General features: G+C 39.9%; 2 protein-coding genes across 6 annotated transcripts; one reads left to right on the top strand and one right to left on the bottom strand.

Moving 5' to 3' along the window:
- Window positions 1-374: 374 nt before the first annotated feature.
- On the top strand, window positions 375-4,646 carry LOC129592301 (uncharacterized). The gene is made up of 5 exons (XM_055488308.1): window positions 375-771; window positions 1,104-1,785; window positions 2,354-2,612; window positions 3,017-3,273; window positions 4,056-4,646. The coding sequence occupies exons 2-5, from the start codon at window positions 1,652-1,654 to the stop codon at window positions 4,399-4,401; spliced, it is 996 nt and encodes a 331-aa protein (XP_055344283.1). The 5' UTR covers window positions 375-771; window positions 1,104-1,651; the 3' UTR covers window positions 4,402-4,646.
- A 1,376-nt stretch (window positions 4,647-6,022) lies between these two features.
- LOC129592298 (probable serine/threonine-protein kinase DDB_G0277449) lies at window positions 6,023-11,171 on the bottom strand. 5 transcript variants are annotated; one of them, XM_055488302.1, is made up of 9 exons: window positions 10,849-11,171; window positions 9,905-10,139; window positions 9,557-9,651; window positions 9,222-9,483; window positions 8,620-8,744; window positions 8,380-8,554; window positions 8,044-8,278; window positions 7,584-7,941; window positions 6,023-7,030 (listed from the first exon to the last, which is right to left on the bottom strand). In XM_055488302.1, exons 4-9 carry the CDS (start codon window positions 9,353-9,355, stop codon window positions 6,309-6,311), a joined length of 1,749 nt encoding a protein of 582 aa, XP_055344277.1. In that variant the 5' UTR covers window positions 9,356-9,483; window positions 9,557-9,651; window positions 9,905-10,139; window positions 10,849-11,171; the 3' UTR covers window positions 6,023-6,308. The 5 variants fall into 5 exon arrangements, with proteins under 5 accessions (XP_055344277.1, XP_055344276.1, XP_055344273.1 ...); XM_055488301.1 differs by having other exon boundaries at window positions 9,222-9,651; window positions 9,905-9,945; window positions 10,010-10,139; XM_055488298.1 differs by having other exon boundaries at window positions 9,222-9,651.
- Between the last annotated feature and the right edge of the window lie 7,224 nt (window positions 11,172-18,395).

Genomic DNA, 18,395 nt, shown 5'->3' with positions numbered 1-18,395 from the left:
CAGGCTAACACATCTTCCGTACGTTCCGCAATAATCCTAGTCGGCAGTAAGGCGGATCATCTGCAGCAGTACACAGTCAAAATCAATACAGTACTTAATCCTCTCGGTTTGTGTCAAACTGTCAGTCGTCGTACACCCTTGTACGAGTTTTATGGAGAAAACGAACGTACGGGAGTGAGCGGCTAGTTACACAGAATTTCCCATAGAGCGTTATTGAGGTACATGACAAATGGACGAACTTATGGTACATGGTAACGTACATAGCACTGGAAACGAGAGAGATGTACAAACCAGTCCGGTCGGAGGAGCACATAGTGGAGAGCGGATTTCTGAGCTGAAAATCGATCGTATACCGTGCAATTTTTCAACTTGAATCCAACATCAAGAAACTCATGGTGCGTTATCCACTGTGCGGCTAATCTTGTGCCAGACCGCATTTTTTGAACACATTAACCGAGCTTCTGCTCGGTTTGCACTTCCGCAAATTTGAATTAATTTTTTTATAGCAACAAACTCTTTTAATTGCATACATACTGTACGTAGCTTCTAAAAGCGGAAATTAAGAAATTCCGTGCGAATTTAATATCGTTTCTCCAAAGAGATCTGTCCTGGGCTTATCAAGAGATCGTAGTTGAAGCCTTTGTGGTGCTTTGGGTAGCTTGCCAACTGTCGGTGACTTTTGCTTCTCGCATCCTGCCTAACTGGAGAACAACGAGAATCGATCCCAAGAATGCAACGGGTTTCGATAGCGTCCTGAATTATTTGGATTACGTGAGTGATTGGTGTATTACTGGGTATACGATGCTCCTACTCGTATCATTTACTCGGAAACAAAATTTAACCCAGTTTAGAAATGTACCTAGAAGTCGAAAAAATTGTTACCACTTTTTTCCGTTTTCTAGTGCTATTTTTCTAACCTATGTATATAAACACAAGAATTAAAACAGTATACGGAGCTGCTGTATTAGGTACATGGCAACAATAATATGGAATTTACTGTATTAAATTAATTGTGGAGAATTGTATGAGGTTGTGGTATGTTAGTAACGAAATCAAGCTAATTTTATTGCAACCGTTAAATATGACCCTTTTTCATACGATAGGATATCGACGGATGCTTCTGGACCGCGTGATCTCTTATTGACAAGAGTCTTACGATGATGCACCAAATCTTAACATCCAGAAATTAGGCTTTGCTTACGTTGGTACATATTTGATCCTGTGTACAACGGCGACCCTCTTCCTGTGGTTTTGCTGTCACCTTTTTGCCAATCTTCACTGGCGTTTCCCCCATTACGAATCGTACCACCTTCCATTATGCCCAACAATCAGCCGGTTTTTTGGCTTTGCTCACAGTGATTCACCATACGTTATCAATGAAGCACCCGATGCGGAAGATCGCTACGAAGCACAACCCAAAGTTAACACTGAGGAGATCGTCGTCTTCAGTGAAAATTATTCGGCTTCTCAACGTGAACAGCGGCCAGCTTATTATAACATTGACAACATCCCGTACCGATTGCGTGGACCGCTGAAATTTGTATGCGTCCTACTTGTTACGGGGCCGTTAACCTATCTGGTCACATTTATTTGGTGGATTTTCTCGACGATAATATTATGGGTGGCTGGATTTCTCGCACAAACCATCGTCATGTATTGCGGCGAAGTAGCTGTTTTCCCATGCTGCGTGACTTTTGTAACGGCGCTCACTATATACTGCTGCGGAAGAATGTCGGGACTGTGGCTGCGTGAAAGTTATTTGTGGTCATTTTGGAACAGACTCAGGTTACTACAGTCAACTTTTATAACGCTTAAATCCACGATTTACGCTACATACATGCTAATTGATCCTGGTTAATACTTCGATTTTGTTCGTAAATTGCTCAAGCACACTGTACGGGTCAGCTGTGCGGGCTAAAAAACAAAGATCATCATTTATTTCCTGTACGCACTTTCTTCGGTGAACTGTTGCTGATATCGGTTAACGCTAGCTTTTGTGAAGTTCTTTCTTTTGCTCTAACACTTAATCTTGATCAGATTACTACAGCCGAGCTTTCGAAATAAAAATAAAATAACTCGACAGTCACAGCGCAAAATGCAAGTTCAACACACGAAATTGAATACGGTAGCAGTATGTGACGCACCAAATAAAGGGGTTGGTGAGTAGACAGCTGAACCGTACAGTGGGCGTGAGTAATATTATATAAAAACGTTGAGCGAAATCGTAGTCATTGTTACGGTAAAAATGATCTTCGTGAAAATGACAAATTAATACTAATATGATAACTTATAATAGGCAGAAAAATTGTTATTTGAAGCGACTGATTTTACCGTAATATATTTGATTGCGCAGGTTGTTATGCGGTTGCCACCCGCCTCCATTAAAGCTCCATGCAAACCCATGCGGGCTGGTCATTAAGGAATCCTCGGCACATGTTTTCCGAACGGTACAAGTGTGGTTTGGACTACTCTTGTACGGAACCGGCGTTTTCTTCAACGTCGATCCGCTGTACCAACCTTTTCCGCAAGTTTCTGGTTATGTGCGACACCCGATATCTGCTGCTATCAGCTGTCCAGTCAATTCCACAGTCGATATACAGACCTCTGTACAGGTAAAAACCAAGTCACCGGGTTGTATAGGAGCCCAAGAAATGATTGTATTTATTGATGCAATACAGAATTTCCTGATTCAGCAGCATTAAACCGTTGTCACATCCTGGCTAAAAAGTGTTTATCAGTCTATGTCCATAACGCAGAAAACTTGCTGTCTTTGATTTTCTTTTCAGTAAAGATGAAAAGGTCCAATAAAAATTTAGGTCCAATAAAAATTTCCAATATAAATTTTAGGCTCTAGGTCCAATAAAAATTTTACCGTCAGTTGGCTGACAGACATTTAGACCACCGATGTGAGCGCTGTCGTAATATTTTCCGCATTATGACTGTTTTACAAACTCACTAAGTACAACGAGAATTCTAATAACGAATGACGATGATGATGATTTCACTTTGTGTATAGATGCTGAAACCCGGAGTGGCTATGGTTTCGTATTGGGCGGATGTGAGCAATGTCTTGGGAAATACGACCAACGTAACTATTCCGGATATGTCCCCTTTTTTTCCCACATTTGGATTCGCTTTTCTGGTCTGGGGTGGAACGCTTTTCTACCTGGCGCTGTTCCCCTGGATAATCTTGGTGGTATGCGTCGTTGTGGGTTACATCTTTATGTTTTTTGACCTTTTCGTTTGGGAAACCCCACAACCATCGCGGGCGAGGTACGAAATCGGAAATTGCAAGATCTGAATCACATTTTGCCGATAACTTTACATGGCAAAGCTCGTTTACCCATGTAAAGTAGTGTAGCAAAAATACTCTGATATCGAGTGGATTGGCATAGTGTATGTGTGCCTAAAGTCGATCGAACTCAGCCAAATTAATAATGGTGGGTAAAACAAGCTATTCGCTACAGATTTAAAGTTAGCGCACTTATCTGATGTCAGACCCGAATTTTCTTTTGACACTTTGGCGATTTAAAGTTAGAAAAACTAAAATAAGAACAGCTTGAAAAAATAATAACAGTCGACCGGCAGTAGGGAACAGAAAAAAATATAAACGTTAAATTTTGTTCAAGTTCGGTGTGCTCGGCAGCAGGAAATTTAGTTGTCTACTGTATATTGTATATTCTGTTTAAATAATTTTACCAAGATTTAGTTTTTTCGCAACATCAGAACTTCTCTCCGTATTCGAGCCATATGCCATGCCACGCAACTTCCTAGGTTCGGCCAAACTTGCCAACCAATCAAAGGAAAGTTATCTAGCGCAGTTATCAGCGCAGCAACATTATGTTGCAGCGATTTGTTCACTCCCGTTTTTAATAAAGCTTTGACGAGTTCGATCGATCTTCAGCCCAACTTCCAATCCATGCGGACTACACAGACTCACGGATGTAATAAGAAAACGCAGAAATTGTATACGTATACCTAAAAAGATATAAAAGCAATGACTGCTGTATTGACATCCCTCAAGAAAATCGGATTTACAGCTCCTCTATTTACAGCCCAGCAATTACATTCTGTGCCTGTGCACCGTGGATCGCAGCCTTGCGTGTTTTGATCCATTACATGATCGGACCGCTCATGTGGTATCTGCTACCGTGGCCTTTGACGCAGTTTCTCCTCCCGGAACACCTGCAGTTACCCGGCATTTTTTTAATATTGACGATCATTATTGCGAAGATGTATTACCAGTGGATACGACATGTTCGGGTACAGTGGAAGAACGGCGAGTTTACAGCGATTGTACGACTATTTAATCAACTCAGAACAGCAGCTGCGCAAGTTAACAATGAATCAGGTGAAAAAGATTCCCTTGTGGGTATAGCGGCTTCGGTGCCTCGCAGTTGATTGTCGACAGCAGTCAGTATTTCGAATGTAAATTTCATATTAACCGACTAACACGGTATTCTCAGTTTCCCCCGACCCAAGTATCGAACAGCTACGGTTTCGTTCGAGCTTCGTGCGTTTCTCGAATACCTACCGGTACGGGTGTAATGGAATAACGTTATCGTGCGACCCAGGAAGTCTATAATCGATGTCCTTAACTACAAACTGTTTTCGTGTATTTGATGTTTTAACGGTTGGAACAACGTATCTCGTGTATTTTATATTGTACTCGTTTAACGTTTAACTATAAAGGTATCGGTGGCGCTGCATATCACAACACAGTTTTATGAACCTGCCTAATATTGTAAGTGCACCGCGCACGGCAATGAGTTCAAACTTCATGATCTTTGCACAGCAATTCGTACCGCAACAACTTGATGGTAGGCACACCGCACACGCGATTTTCAGGCCAATTAAAACACATACCGTTTTTGTTGAACGACATTGTATATTGTTTGAAAATCTAGCATTGCATGAAACCATTGTTTCTGCAAATGTATTATTTTGGTACCACGAACCCGGTAATTTCACGTGAAACTTCAAAGGCTGAAAACTTAAAGGTTGTCCACGTAGAGAGGTCATATTAAAACCAGGGGAATATAAGACGAAATAACACGGTAAGTTGTAAATACCGTTAATTTTATCAGATAGCATGCATCCAATTTATGTACAAATGTAGCGCGCAATTCACTGTACGTAGTTATAGTGATGCTGCTGACGCTCATTAACAGCTTGGGACGAAGTCCATCTCGGCTAACTGCTGTCCACAAACGCATTGCTGAATAACTTCCGAATACCGAATACGCATTGCCGAATAACTTCCTTCTGGCTGATGAACACAAAATACAGTATACGAGGTGCGTATTGCATCAGACAACCTATCGCATTTCCAAAGTATTGCATCAGGCATTAAAAGCATAATGGTTGCAAAAAACAATTTCGCAATGCATACATACTCCCGCAAGCAAACACTGTGATTGCACATTACCAGTACAGAGCCAAAGAGCACTGCCAGTGCACAGTAATCCTCTGCAGAAGCATGATAGAGCTTTTACGAAAGTTTCTGTTTCAGATCTTTTTTACTCGCCACTAAGCTTTTCCGTCGCCAATGTCATTGCGGAAATCGGGCAAAAACTATGGCCAAACCCTGCCGGCATCCTTTATGACATCAGCTACAACTATAGTGAGTGAGAGTTACTAACCTACTGTAGCCAGTGAAGTGGCCGAAGTGATGCGTTCACTCAGCCCGTGGAACACAATGAACGCAGAGGTAGTTTGTTCGAAGCAAAGCTTTTCCTTGTTCAAATTTACCATGCCCATGGGCCATGGCAACAGACCAGCCCATGTTAGACCTATCGCATCCATGGTAGCAAATGTTACTATGCACGAGTATCATTGGAAGGTACTCTTAACCTGGCATCTGATTTCATCCGGGGACCGTTTATCGAAGTACATTTAAAGAGATTATCATAAGTATGCAAAAATGCTTAACACTAAGGATGCCTAATATACATTGAACAACGCGTGTAATAGAAAAGAATAATCAAACAAAATTTTAAATCAATTCTTTTGCAGTGAAAAAGTCTGGTTTAAAAGCGCTGAAAAACAGAACAGTAAGTTTCCTTCAGAAAATCTATAGTAAACTTTCTTAGTTAAATCCACTTAATTGTTATTTAGTTACATACTCTTGCTTGAACCGACAGTCGGTACAAGGATTTTGTACGAGGTAAATTGAAGCAATGAACATGTACGAGAATGTTTAGCACACTACAGTAATACCTTGTGCTCATTATCTACAGACAAAGATATATGAATCCAGACTGACTAATCCTTTGTAGAAGCACTTTGAAAAATGTTAGAAAACATAACTACATCGGAACTTCTACTGGCAAATGCCTGCCACAAACGCACTGGCGAACAGTGTCCATCTCAGCGACGGTGTCAGTATCGCTCGCAGCTGCCAGCCCAGCGATCACGTCGAGAAGCGTACACTTGAGGCAGTCAGCCGAAGGTCTGCCCTTGCTATCCAAAACCAAGCAGTTTTTAATGACGTCAGCGAATTCTGTTCGAATATTTTCGTCGACGACAGGACTGTAGCCCTCCATGATTTTCATAGCAAATGTCGCGGGGATCGTGGCATCCTGTACGACGAAATCGTTGCAATCAATTTTACGCAAGACTCTCACAAGGATGCCAGCCGAGCAGTCGAACAGATCGTGGATAATGCAGCCCACGCTCCAGATGTCCGTCGCCCGTCCCGGCGCTGGTGTGTCTAGTTCACCAAAACGTTTCAGCATTTCCGGTGACATGTAGCGAACTGTTCCGTGAAGATGGGACATATCGGTGGCACTTGTCGTGTTGTGATGCATCTGCACGAGACTGTCCAGATCGCCAATTAGTAGTGTGTCGTGGCGGCCGTTGTGACCTTTTAACAGAACATTGCCCGGTTTCAGGTCTCCGTGAATCAGCTTATGCCGGTGGAGAAATTCCAAGCCATCGGCGATTTGCAGCGCGTAGCAGAGCGCCCGGGTCCAGTCTAAGCAGACATTGCTCTTTTTAATTTTGTGGAGTTCCGAAGCCAAATCACCTCCTAATAAAAAAAACAGTTCAATACTCTACCTCCAAGACCAACCACTTGGAGTATCAGATTAAACGTTTTATATTAACGGTTGTTGCATATTTAGTTCTGTTTTTGTGTACTTGCCGCACAGTTATGTCAACTACAGGAGCTAATCACAGACTAAAACAAAATCCGTTAAAAAAACTTTGAACCAGGGCCAGTGATCGAAATTTCGATGTGTATATTCAAGGTGATCGGGCTTTTTTACGCGTCCAGTTAGCGGTACGTTACTTCGGCTTTAAGGTATTCTAAATATTGTTTTAATGCTCCATGGTTTTACTGAGATTTTTTACATTTTGAGTAGTAACTAGTACTCTGTAAGTGCACTTAAAACCTCTTTCAACACCGATATAAGAAAATGAACTGCAAGTTTTCACCTCGTAATTATATGGTAACCAACATAGAGCCTCCTGGGAACGACTTGAATATATCCCAATTACTTAATTAGAGATCTAATTCATTGGAGAATAAACATGGATAAAATCTGATTTTCTAGATAATTCGACTTTCATAAAAATCATACCGCGGCAGTAGTCCATCAGAAACTCCACTGAGAGGCCGCCTCGTGGTCGAATAATGGACACCTTATGATACGTTACGAGGTGATCGTAGGTCAAAGTAGTCAGCATCCTCCACCTTGTCAGTAACTTGATCCAGTGTTCAGAATTGACTTCCATTTGTTCTTGGACGTCGAAATGTGTAACTTTGACTGCCATGGTGGCATCACCATTAAAGGGGCGGAGTTTTGTTACGGTCGCAATGTACACTCGTCCAAACGCTCCTTTGGCGATGTAATCGTTGGCTTCATATCTGTATGCACAATCGCTTCCAAACCACTCAGTCACATTGACCTGATTCTCGGAACTAGTGGCTGTTAGTGCCTACGTAAAAAGTTGACTGTCAGCAGTGTCTCGTATGAAGGAATTTTATGGTTACGTATTAGAATTTTCAAAATAGACCCTGGAAAAAGAGTAACTTCGTACCTGTCCATCCTGTTGCATTCCTAATCCCACTACGGGCTTTTGTGATCTTTTAACTCGTCGTCGGCAATATAATATTGCCACAACGATCGAAATCACCAACAGAGCACTACATCCAACGGAAATGGCGATTATCGCTTCCTTCGTCAGTACCGAATATACCGGTTCTTTTATCGGTAAAGATAGTGCGGACGTTGTGGTTACTGCATCGTTTGTTTGCATCGTTGAAGTGGGTGAGCTATAGTAGGAGCAGCTGTTCAGTGCGTTATATGCAAAAGTAAACGAGAAGAGAATCAGATCGCCATGTTATTGACGAACTCAGTAAGTAACACCACTTACGACTGCATTTGTGGGAAGCTTTTGGGGTTTCGAACGTAATTCCCAACCACCGTACTTATTCTCGACGCGACCACAGTGTAGCCGGTGGCCACTAGAAATCCCTTGAAAAGAGCACAGCGTAATAATCGGTTTCCGGATACCAAGGCGGCGTATGTTAAAGGCCCTGTATGGTTTCCTAAAAATCATACCATAGACACAAACAATACTATTTCTTAAGTTAGCATCGAATGAATGCTGTACCGGTGGCCGGGAAAGTGCCAATAAAAGCCACGCCGAAACCTTGTGAATTGTACGGTCGATTGTAGGCGGCTTTAACAAACCATCCACGGCCTTCAAACACTGACCCGTCCATGCCAATCAAAAAGCTGTAATAAAATGGAAAAAAGTCTTAAGAAAATAAAAGAATGATAAACTTTTTGAGTGCTTAGTTTTGGCTGGTCAGTTAAGCATTCCGTTGTATTGAAATGCGTTTGTGGTGGTAAAGTGCTGTACACCGATGTAGTAAACTCGACCACGATTCGTCGACCGGCACTTGGTCGAAAAGACGCGATGTCGAATCGTCACGACTTCGAGCTAGTGTTTAGCTAAACAGTCTTAGTTTTCTATGTTTCATATGTTTTCTTATCTTTTCTGTCGAGATCATGTCGGGCGACGAATTGTTAGTGGACGAAATTTCAGTGAGCCGTAATACTGTACTACGGCGTCTTTTTATGAAATAATGTTTAAGAGCTTCTAGGATAGATTAAACTGCCCTAACTGTGTTCAGCAACCAAAATTAGTAAAGTAAATCATTTGTAAGAAGAGCAGATGTCGAATGTGTCGAGGCAAGTGCAGTTGCTTACTGATAGCCGATGTCGGAGAATTTATTATTAGTTGCTCCAAATCCCATATGGTCGTCTTGTATGACTTTGACGGTGATCTTGCAGTCTTCACGGGTCATACACGGCCATCCCGAATATGTCTGTGTATACACCATGTTCTTCAGTGGTAGTTGCAGCTTCGCTGGCTCTTCCGTTTCAGGTCCATAGATGGGTTCTCTGGCGTTCCATTCAGAACGCTCTACTATCTCGGGACATACGTCAGCAGATGTTGCGGAAACATTAGCTGCTGAACGCGTCGCATCCATATCAAGTGAAACCGACCGGTGTGCTCTATTAGTAATAGCCAATGGACTGACCATAAGCTCGTAGAGTGTCATCGGTGACCGCATTTTTGACGCGATTACAGGCTTATCTCCATAATTTTCAGCGCAGTTTTTCGAGATCTGATGGTCTGTAAAATTTGGACGGACGGTTGTAATTTTTTTGCGATTGAATACTGAGTTTGGGATACAAGAGACTTTCCATTATTAACATGATCACATTAATAAGGAATTACCCTGAGAAAACTGGATAGCGTTTCGCCAAATATGTACAAACATATTGAGTGTGCTCAAACATTGAATGAAACACAAGCACAAAAACAAACACAAACACAGCGAACAATTTGGTTATTGTCAATGAAAGAATTCCAGTGTCACACTAACCAGATGGCAACGGCATGCGGAGAGAGCAGGCTGTATAACAGCTGGCCAATAGGGTAAAGGTCACTATGGAAAAATAGGTAGTATCTCCGTGGTAATTCAACATACTGTATTCTCGTTTTAAATTGAAACCCGTCAAGCTAATCTTCAAGAAGATGCACGGGCGGTGACTAGTCCTCGTCTCGACTCCATCGCTTGCGAATGTCACGAAGGATGTGTCACATCAAAATCTTTAACGCTGCAAAACTGCAGTTATTCGCAATGCTTTGAAAAGCCGTAATCCGTATAAGGGGTTTAAATTAAATTGTTAATACGGGTTATTAATTTTAAATTAATTCCTGAACTAGAAGTATCTAAGACGTTTCCGAAAAACAAAATCCGCGCTTCGACACTTTTTTTAGTTTGACCTTTCGATATGCAGAATATCGTCAAATAAAACTGTACTTATCTGCTTTGCGTATGAGATGGAGGTGTAAGAACGCTTTTGCAGTCAGACCTTTGAATTAATCATACTACTGTACATATAACCATCTTGTTAGTGTTGGTTTTAATGCCGTTTAGTCGTTTACCAACGTCAACAAGTACAAAACGAGGCCGCACAATATCTGATAGCTGCTCCCATTTTGCGACGTTCCGTTTATAACATTTCGCCATTTTGCAGAAAATTATCGGACGTAGCATCATGTTCTCACGGATGTAATTTAATCGTGATTAAATACTGCTTATGGGAAAGAAGGCATTCATTCCAGTCATATTTTAAACGTTACGAAAGCAGAAGTTTAGACGGCAAAACTTCACGAAAGCAGTTCAGTTGTCTAACAAAGGGTAGTTCACTGGTAATCGTAAGTAAAATTGCCCGCTACATAATGCAAGCCAGGTTGCTTATGGATAAATAATAATGAATTTACTTCAGTGGAGTTCAGCCTTCGTTTTCATGTGTTACTAACCGTTCATCCGTATCGCTTCTGTGTCGTTACGAAGCTGAAGAAAATACTGGACCATTAGGCACTGATCGATTACCGACGCCACCAAATTGTTTTTAATAGGCGCCAGCCAGGTGACAACACAGAGTATTTCGTGCTCGTATAACAAATAAATGAAAATATTCAAACGCCGACCGAATCGAATATCACTGTCTGAGCGTCAAAGCGAAAGAAGTTTTTTGGGGCATGAGCGTCAGCGACGGCATGATATACAGAATATTCAGACTGGGACCAGCCTCGTATACTCGTAATGTTCTTATGGGCGATAACAACTGGATCGCGCCGATTTAATAATAAGAAAAGAAAGGGATATTTTATTCGGCTTATTGAGACAAGATTGTTTTGCGCGGTATATGGATTATTTCCGGGGGGCAAACGGTACCGGGTTCAGACTATCATGAGAACTGTCGTCAGTTCCGGTGGATAAAAAAATGTGTGCTGATCAATGCCTGAGGTCATTTACATTTTTACAACATTCTCTACATATTGCATTGTACATTGTACATTCAAAATGTCGCAACTGCAAAGTCGATTTTTCACTGTGTCAAACTTTTCTTACTAAGCGCTAAAAACACGCTGTTCTTTATTTTTATTCCAAAAAACCACATAACGCACTAGCACAGGCGGCTGGTGTTGAATGATTTCTAGCTACATACAGATATTAAAAAATTAATTCTTTTCGTGTTTGCAGCGCTTCAAATGCTCTGCAGCTCTTCGATGAGCATAAATCGATACTTTACCTATTATCTTCTAGCTGCTGCAGTGTGTTTTAGTTCAGTTGCACCATTGCAAACGATAATGGAGACGTTGAAATAACAGATGGGAAGCTCAGTCAACACTGATTTAATAATTACAATTCAGTGAAGTAAAATACACGTACATACATATAATAATATATACTTTACTATAATGCTTATATCAATGTTTAATCAACACTATGCCGTTATACACTACGTAATTTCGATAGATACATAGATACATACACTAATTTAAATAGATAGATTGTTTGTTGATCCCAGGGCTGTTCGCATCACTTCACACGTGCATGTATTATGTACATCAGACACTCAAACCGTGATCGTTGCAAAGATACGTTATGTAGTATACGTAATGTAGTATAGATTATGTATAATGTAATATACGTCTCTTGATCTACTCGTACCTTACTAGGCAACTGTCTCCTACAAAATATGTTTTTATGCCAGCATTCAAACAAACACTGGCAGACATTTTAACGTGCCATGCACAGGTACTGTAGTTGCCGTATTTTGGGATGATTGTTTTCATAGCTTACTTTTCGGATGCAATTGCCGTTGCGAAAACCGGGCCAAGACTGTGGCCAAACCCTGCTGCCATCCCGTACTAGATCAGCGACAGCTTTAGTGAGTACATAAATGCACGTTACTGTACTGCAGCATTTCTACAGAAACAAGATAATTATAAATACTCGTAATTATGTACAAGTATCGGTCGCGCTAGCGCGCGACCAGTTGTGTTCGAGGTATGGAAGAGTGATAGAAACACAAAATATACTTCGTACAGCAATAAAAAAGATTTTGAGGAATATTTCTCAAATATAAAACCCCAGCGAGGCCAGCTACGAAAATATTTTAAACATGTAGAAATGCGGACAGTTATCAACCTTTCCGGTTAAATTGGACCAGTTTTATAAAATCGGTGAAAGCCTCCGTAATTTTTCTTTTTGTTTGCCTTTTTCACGGTTCGTGTTCACGTTTTTTTAATGTAAATTTTTATTGCCGATCTAACGAATTGAAAACTTGAATTTTTTGGTACGACAGATAATATTTAAACGGTGATAAAATGGATGGAGTGGGATCATTTACACGATGCCCATAAAAAATTTTTCAGCCGATATTTCAGCGCACAATTAATGGAAACTTGTGGGAAACAATTAGCGGTTGCCCAAGGTGACCTCGCAGGCTGCATCTTTAGCTACTAATTGTAAGATTTTCAGCCATTCAGTCAAGCTATTCAGTATTTAATAAAATAAAATAAATAGATATTTAATAGATTTTGAGGTTAGTGAATACTCAAGCTACCACCAGAATTTCAGAGCAACGTAGGTTAGTGATGCCCAAACTACCACCAGTATCACAGAGCCGCTACGTGAGTGAATACGGTATACGGGCCGCCGCCCGGCTTTTAGATATTTAGAAATTACATATAAATTAGACAATTTAGACCGTGAGATATTGAGATACTCAGGTTTCTAGATATTTTTAAAATTTCGAAACTCAGGAGGCTAAAAAAATCAGAGGTAACGGCCCCGCGCAGCGGGGCCGAGTCGAAATAGTTTAAAATATTTAGAAATTCTGGAAATGTTAAAGCTTTGGAACCGACTTTGGAAAAATTTGTAGTTATTTTGAGGTATTCGAACAGATTTAAAAACATGTTAAAGGTTTCAAGAATTTAAAACAAAATTATGCTCAAGGCTCGGGGCAACTGTTTTCGTTTTTAATGGAATTTTGTTTAATGGAATTGGATATTTTATAAAAGAAAATATAATTAATTTGCAATTAAAAATACTTATTCCTTTTTTACACACCTGATTCCTTTTTTACCAGAAACTAAAACGTTTTCCGTTATCATCGTCCAAGCCGGCTGACCTTTCTTTGCACTTCTTTTTACAGTCGTTTACGGAGAAAAGTATAAACGTACGAGTAAAGAGTAAGTGTTCAATACGACTTACACGAGTACGGTGGAGTACTGTACACTGCCTGTCATTCTGTCAAGTGAAAATTAATAATTACCGTATTCGTACTACGGTAATCCGCTGTAGACTGTACTCAATTAGCATTAAATATGTCATGCGCGAATGCAAATAATAAAAATTCTGTTTTCACCCACCGATGAAAATAATATAAAAAATTGCTGTAAGAAGTACAGTACAGCATTTAAACTTAAATACAATTATCATTTAAATATTTAGTATTTAGTGTATTTAGTACAATTATTGATTTAGTAATTAATTATTTAGTATTTATTATTAATTTTAGTATATTTATTTATTTAGTATTTAATTATTCAGTATTTAATATATTCGACCGGATCGGAGCGAAGGTCCTCTAATTCAGCAAAACTAGAAAAATGTCTGCCTGTCCCGGAAGTGGAACATAAGTTCCGTATTACGCAGTCACTTCCTTTACTGTAACTTCCTTATTACGTCGTCGTTTTTTTATCCTGTAGCTTCATACTTCGTCAAAACTTATTTAATTGTCTAAGTTTTTTTATTGCACCGGCTTGGGGACAGAAAGCCAGTATATGGACATATTCCCAACAGGAAACAGACGTCGACGAGTGGTTATACAGATAGCTAGAGTAGGAAACCAGGAGACCAGCGCAAGCAGGAAACTGTAAAGGGACAGGCTATGACGCGCACTTTTCGGGCAGCAAAAGCCGGAAAAATGTGTGCTTCTCGCGCAAAATGCGCGGATCAGGTCAGCGACCTAAGATTCAACACAAAATTTTTAAGCTTATACTTATGAAAACGAAGCGTAATGATTGATTTAACTTCACTAAAAAATAGTCGTATCGATTTTATTAACAATTTATGTAAATTTCTGATTTCTACCCAAAATCATGCTCTTTGGCACTTAAACCGTCTGACATTTGGGCAACAAAAGAAAACTAAGAACCTTAAGCAGCCAAAATAACTCAAGCTTCACCGTTGTGTTCCCCTAGCTAGACTTCAGCATGGGCATGGCTTTTTACATAAATGCTGCAATTTGCAACCAATGAATATACTATAAAATTTCCGATTTTTACGCTTATGAAAATTTAAACAACTCACGTCCTCTTTCCTGGAAAAAATATTTCAAGAAAACCGAAAATTAGCCCATTAGAACTCGAAGCTAAAAGGTTGCCTAAATCAGCTGTCAGGCATCCAGCAACGAATGGCCATATCATGCATTTCGCATTAGCCGCTGAAGCCGAAGCGCTGCTGCATTATAACTTGTCAACCACGGAGAGATATTTGAACAATTAGGTTTTGATAGTTGAGCCTTCTCTTAGACTTTGCTATCATTTTCGCCAAAATCTTGTTCTCTGTAGGAAAAAACATTTGTTCTCGCTGAAATATGGCAACCATTAATTACTGTAAATGTTTCTGCCCAGCTTCCCTAGCTTGTATCCTCATGGTCAACGATAAGCGAAAAAAAGTACGGGAAGAAGATCTAAAAAAATTGATTTCTTGACGGCCATAATCTAAGGCACGGGCTCAGCCGAACTCGAATTAAATTCAACAAAATAAATTGTTAAGGCAAGGGCGTGACAGGCGCAGTTTTATCGCTCCGGCAAGGGGTGCAATAAAACTTCGTCTAGTGTTAACGTTTTTCAGGAACTACTCTCATTATTCCGCAACCTTGCTTCTGGGCACATGTCGGTTGCCTTCTATCGGAATAAGCGAAAAACAGCATTTTCTTGAATCAACGTACATAGTATCTCGTAATGGCCGTTAAACGTATATACACTGGTGCGCTGATAAAAATTCATCAACTCGCCAAATATACTTTAAAAAACTAATAATAAACTACTGTATAGTAGTTATTAAACCCTTCACACCCTTCACGCCGCGCTCCGGTCTTTCAGTGCACGCAAAAGTTCGTTTTCCTAGTTTTTCCTTTTCCTAGTTTTTCCTTTTCCTAGTTGGTGGTCTAGAAATTCGATAGTAGCTAAAGAACTGGTCATTAACATCACATTAAAGCGCTGCTCCAAAAAGGCTGACCTTTAGGTTCATTCTTCTGACGGTCCAAGTTTAACGCGAACCTACCATTGTTTGCAATAAAATCAGTGTGCTATCCGAGCGATACTGTCACTGCCCGGCAAGCACCTAACGCATTTGTGCGCGAAATTAGTGATGTTGTAAGCGACCCTAGACCACAAGAAACGCGGAGGCGAAGCCGAAACTATTTCGTGTACCATCCGCTACAGTACTAGATATACTTATTATAAGTACAGTATATTCCTAAATACTGTTACTCACTGCACTTTACTGAGGCGATTCTGCAATATTTTTCACTGTTGTTACTAAATACTGGCACTGATTGCAATTACAACAGTACTGAACCGCCGTACAAGATGCCCTTAATCTAACAAAGTATAAAACTAAAGCCACATGAGCTTAAATTTAAGAATACGAGCCTGTTTCACCATTAATTAACAAGTCGTGAAGGCATCAAAAATGGATCTGGACGTGTTTAGCTAGTTTTTCGTGTCCAAACATTTCTAGAACATTCGACCCCATATCGAAATAATCAGGCTTCATGACAAACTCAGGAACGTGGCGTTCTCTTTACGATAAAGCATTTGAGAAAAACATATGGCTGTTAAATAAAATGGAATTTGTCATATCTCAGACTGTGTTCTGAGTCCCAGATTTGCTTTACTATTAGTAAAAAATTTGCCACGAAGGTCACAGCTGCGCCCAAGCTTAGGCGAAATGCCCGTTTGCAGCAATTTACACTCATGCAAGCATCCGATTTGCATGAAAAAACTGACGCGATTCTAATTGTGATAAAATTTTGTAAATTTAGTAAAGCGGTTATGAAGAAACCCCCGGCCCCCAAGGGGCCATTCATATTTCAGGAAGGGTAAAAAAAAACATTTATTTTTTTAAAATTCTGCGATATTTTGTTTTTATTCGCGTAATTCCATTTCCAGGCAACAATACCACTATAAAGTATTGCAATTCCAACAAAAACCGTTGCCCCGAGACACTTCGCAAAATTATAAGTTTGATGGAATTGACAATTTTAAATAACTGCAGTTTAGGTTGCTAGGTTGCGAAACTTGTATTTGCTCATCCGAGACGTTTCCAAAATTCACGAGAAATTTCTATGAACTTTAAACGTTAAGTGCTGAAAGTTTGAAAGGGTTTTGAAAACGTTCCGGAAACCAAAATTTGTTTTCCAAGCTGCAGGTAGGAGGCTTTGGAAGATGCTGAATTTTATAAAACTATCAAAAGCTAACAAATGGAATCTCGAATTAGGAGATATTTTCCAAAAAATAAGGACGCAGGGATATATGAATCTGTTGATACATCTAATTACTGCAACTTAAGTAAGGTACTACTACACTGCTCCATTTAGTACTACTACCTTCAAGTACCAACAACCTTTAAGTACTAACAACCTTTAAGTACCTTTACTACAACTTCTAAAAATTTTTTTAGACCTTCTCCAAAACTTGAGATTTTCTCAAAGATAAAGGTAGGAACGTTTATGCGATGTTCTGTTTTATAAAATTAACAACTTGATGAAAAAATCAATGTCGATTTAAGAGATAATTTCCAAAACTAACAACCTTTAAGTACTACAGCCTCTAAAAATTATTTTAGACCTTCTCCAAAACTTAACATTTTCTTGAAGATAAAGGTAGGAACGTTTGTGCGATGCTCTATTTTATAAAATTATCAACTTATTGAAAAAATTAATCTTGATTTAGGAGATAATTTCCAAAAAATAAGGACGTAAGGATATATGAATCTATTGATATAACAGCGTAATTCTGTGTGCGTACATAAAGTATTTTCGTGCACTATAATGGCAATCATCCAGTCATCCGACTGGGGTGTTATCACACGGTTGCATAGGCGCTGTATGCACTATGCACCCATGACAAGAATCTCCAGGCGGATGACTGGAGAAAGAGCATGGAGTGTCTCAGTGGACTGTGCTATCTATTCCCCTTGTATGGTTTTCTAAATCGTGTGCGTGCATTGCTATAAGTCGTAGTGTTTCCTTGCGTTTTAGTGATTTGCTTTACTTGCACTGCTGAACAGGTCCATCACAGCGGCAAGCGATTTTCAAAGGTCTTCGCACAATGGAAAAAACCACCAGAGGCTGCATTTTGTTCAAACCCAGAACGGACGAACTTTACTCTCTTTACTTTTCGCTAAGCAGCTACCGCTACAGTCCGTCTGTAATCTTGGAGCAAGTCAGAAAAGTCACAAATACATACGTTTAATAAAGTCATAAATACATACATTTAAGCATCTGTAGACTTACTATTAGATCGTTTTCTGTCTTACTTAAGTGTTTTCTGTTTTAAAAGCTTGAAAGAATTACTCGCTCGACATACAGTTCAGAGGGCTATTCAGCCAAGTGTGTTCACTGTTTAAAAAATTCTGTCTGTATAGTTTATACCGGCAGAAGTAACTACAGTACATTTATACAGTAATAGTAACCTGAACACGGGGTTTTTTCGTTTAGTTGCCATTCAGACCTTGGGCAAACTGGTAACTATCAACGGATTTACCTGGGTGACCCATCAGAATGCTTAAAGCCAGGAATCATTCAGGCCGTGGTTATGCATGCATTGGGCTTTGATTACGAACAAAAACGTCCCGACCGGGACCAGTATGTTGAAGTGCGTAATGCCAGCGTCGACAGCCAAATCTACAGAGAATTCTATTCAATCAATCCGGCAATGTACACATTCGGAACAAAGTACGACTACTCTTCCATCCAACATCATTTTGTGTTTGGGGGATC

Source organism: Paramacrobiotus metropolitanus, unplaced genomic scaffold, assembly GCF_019649055.1.
Source record: "Paramacrobiotus metropolitanus isolate TYO unplaced genomic scaffold, Prichtersi_v1.0 Parri_scaffold0000051, whole genome shotgun sequence".
Classification (NCBI taxonomy): domain Eukaryota; kingdom Metazoa; phylum Tardigrada; class Eutardigrada; order Parachela; family Macrobiotidae; genus Paramacrobiotus; species Paramacrobiotus metropolitanus.
This window is presented reverse-complemented; position numbering and strand designations above follow the sequence as displayed.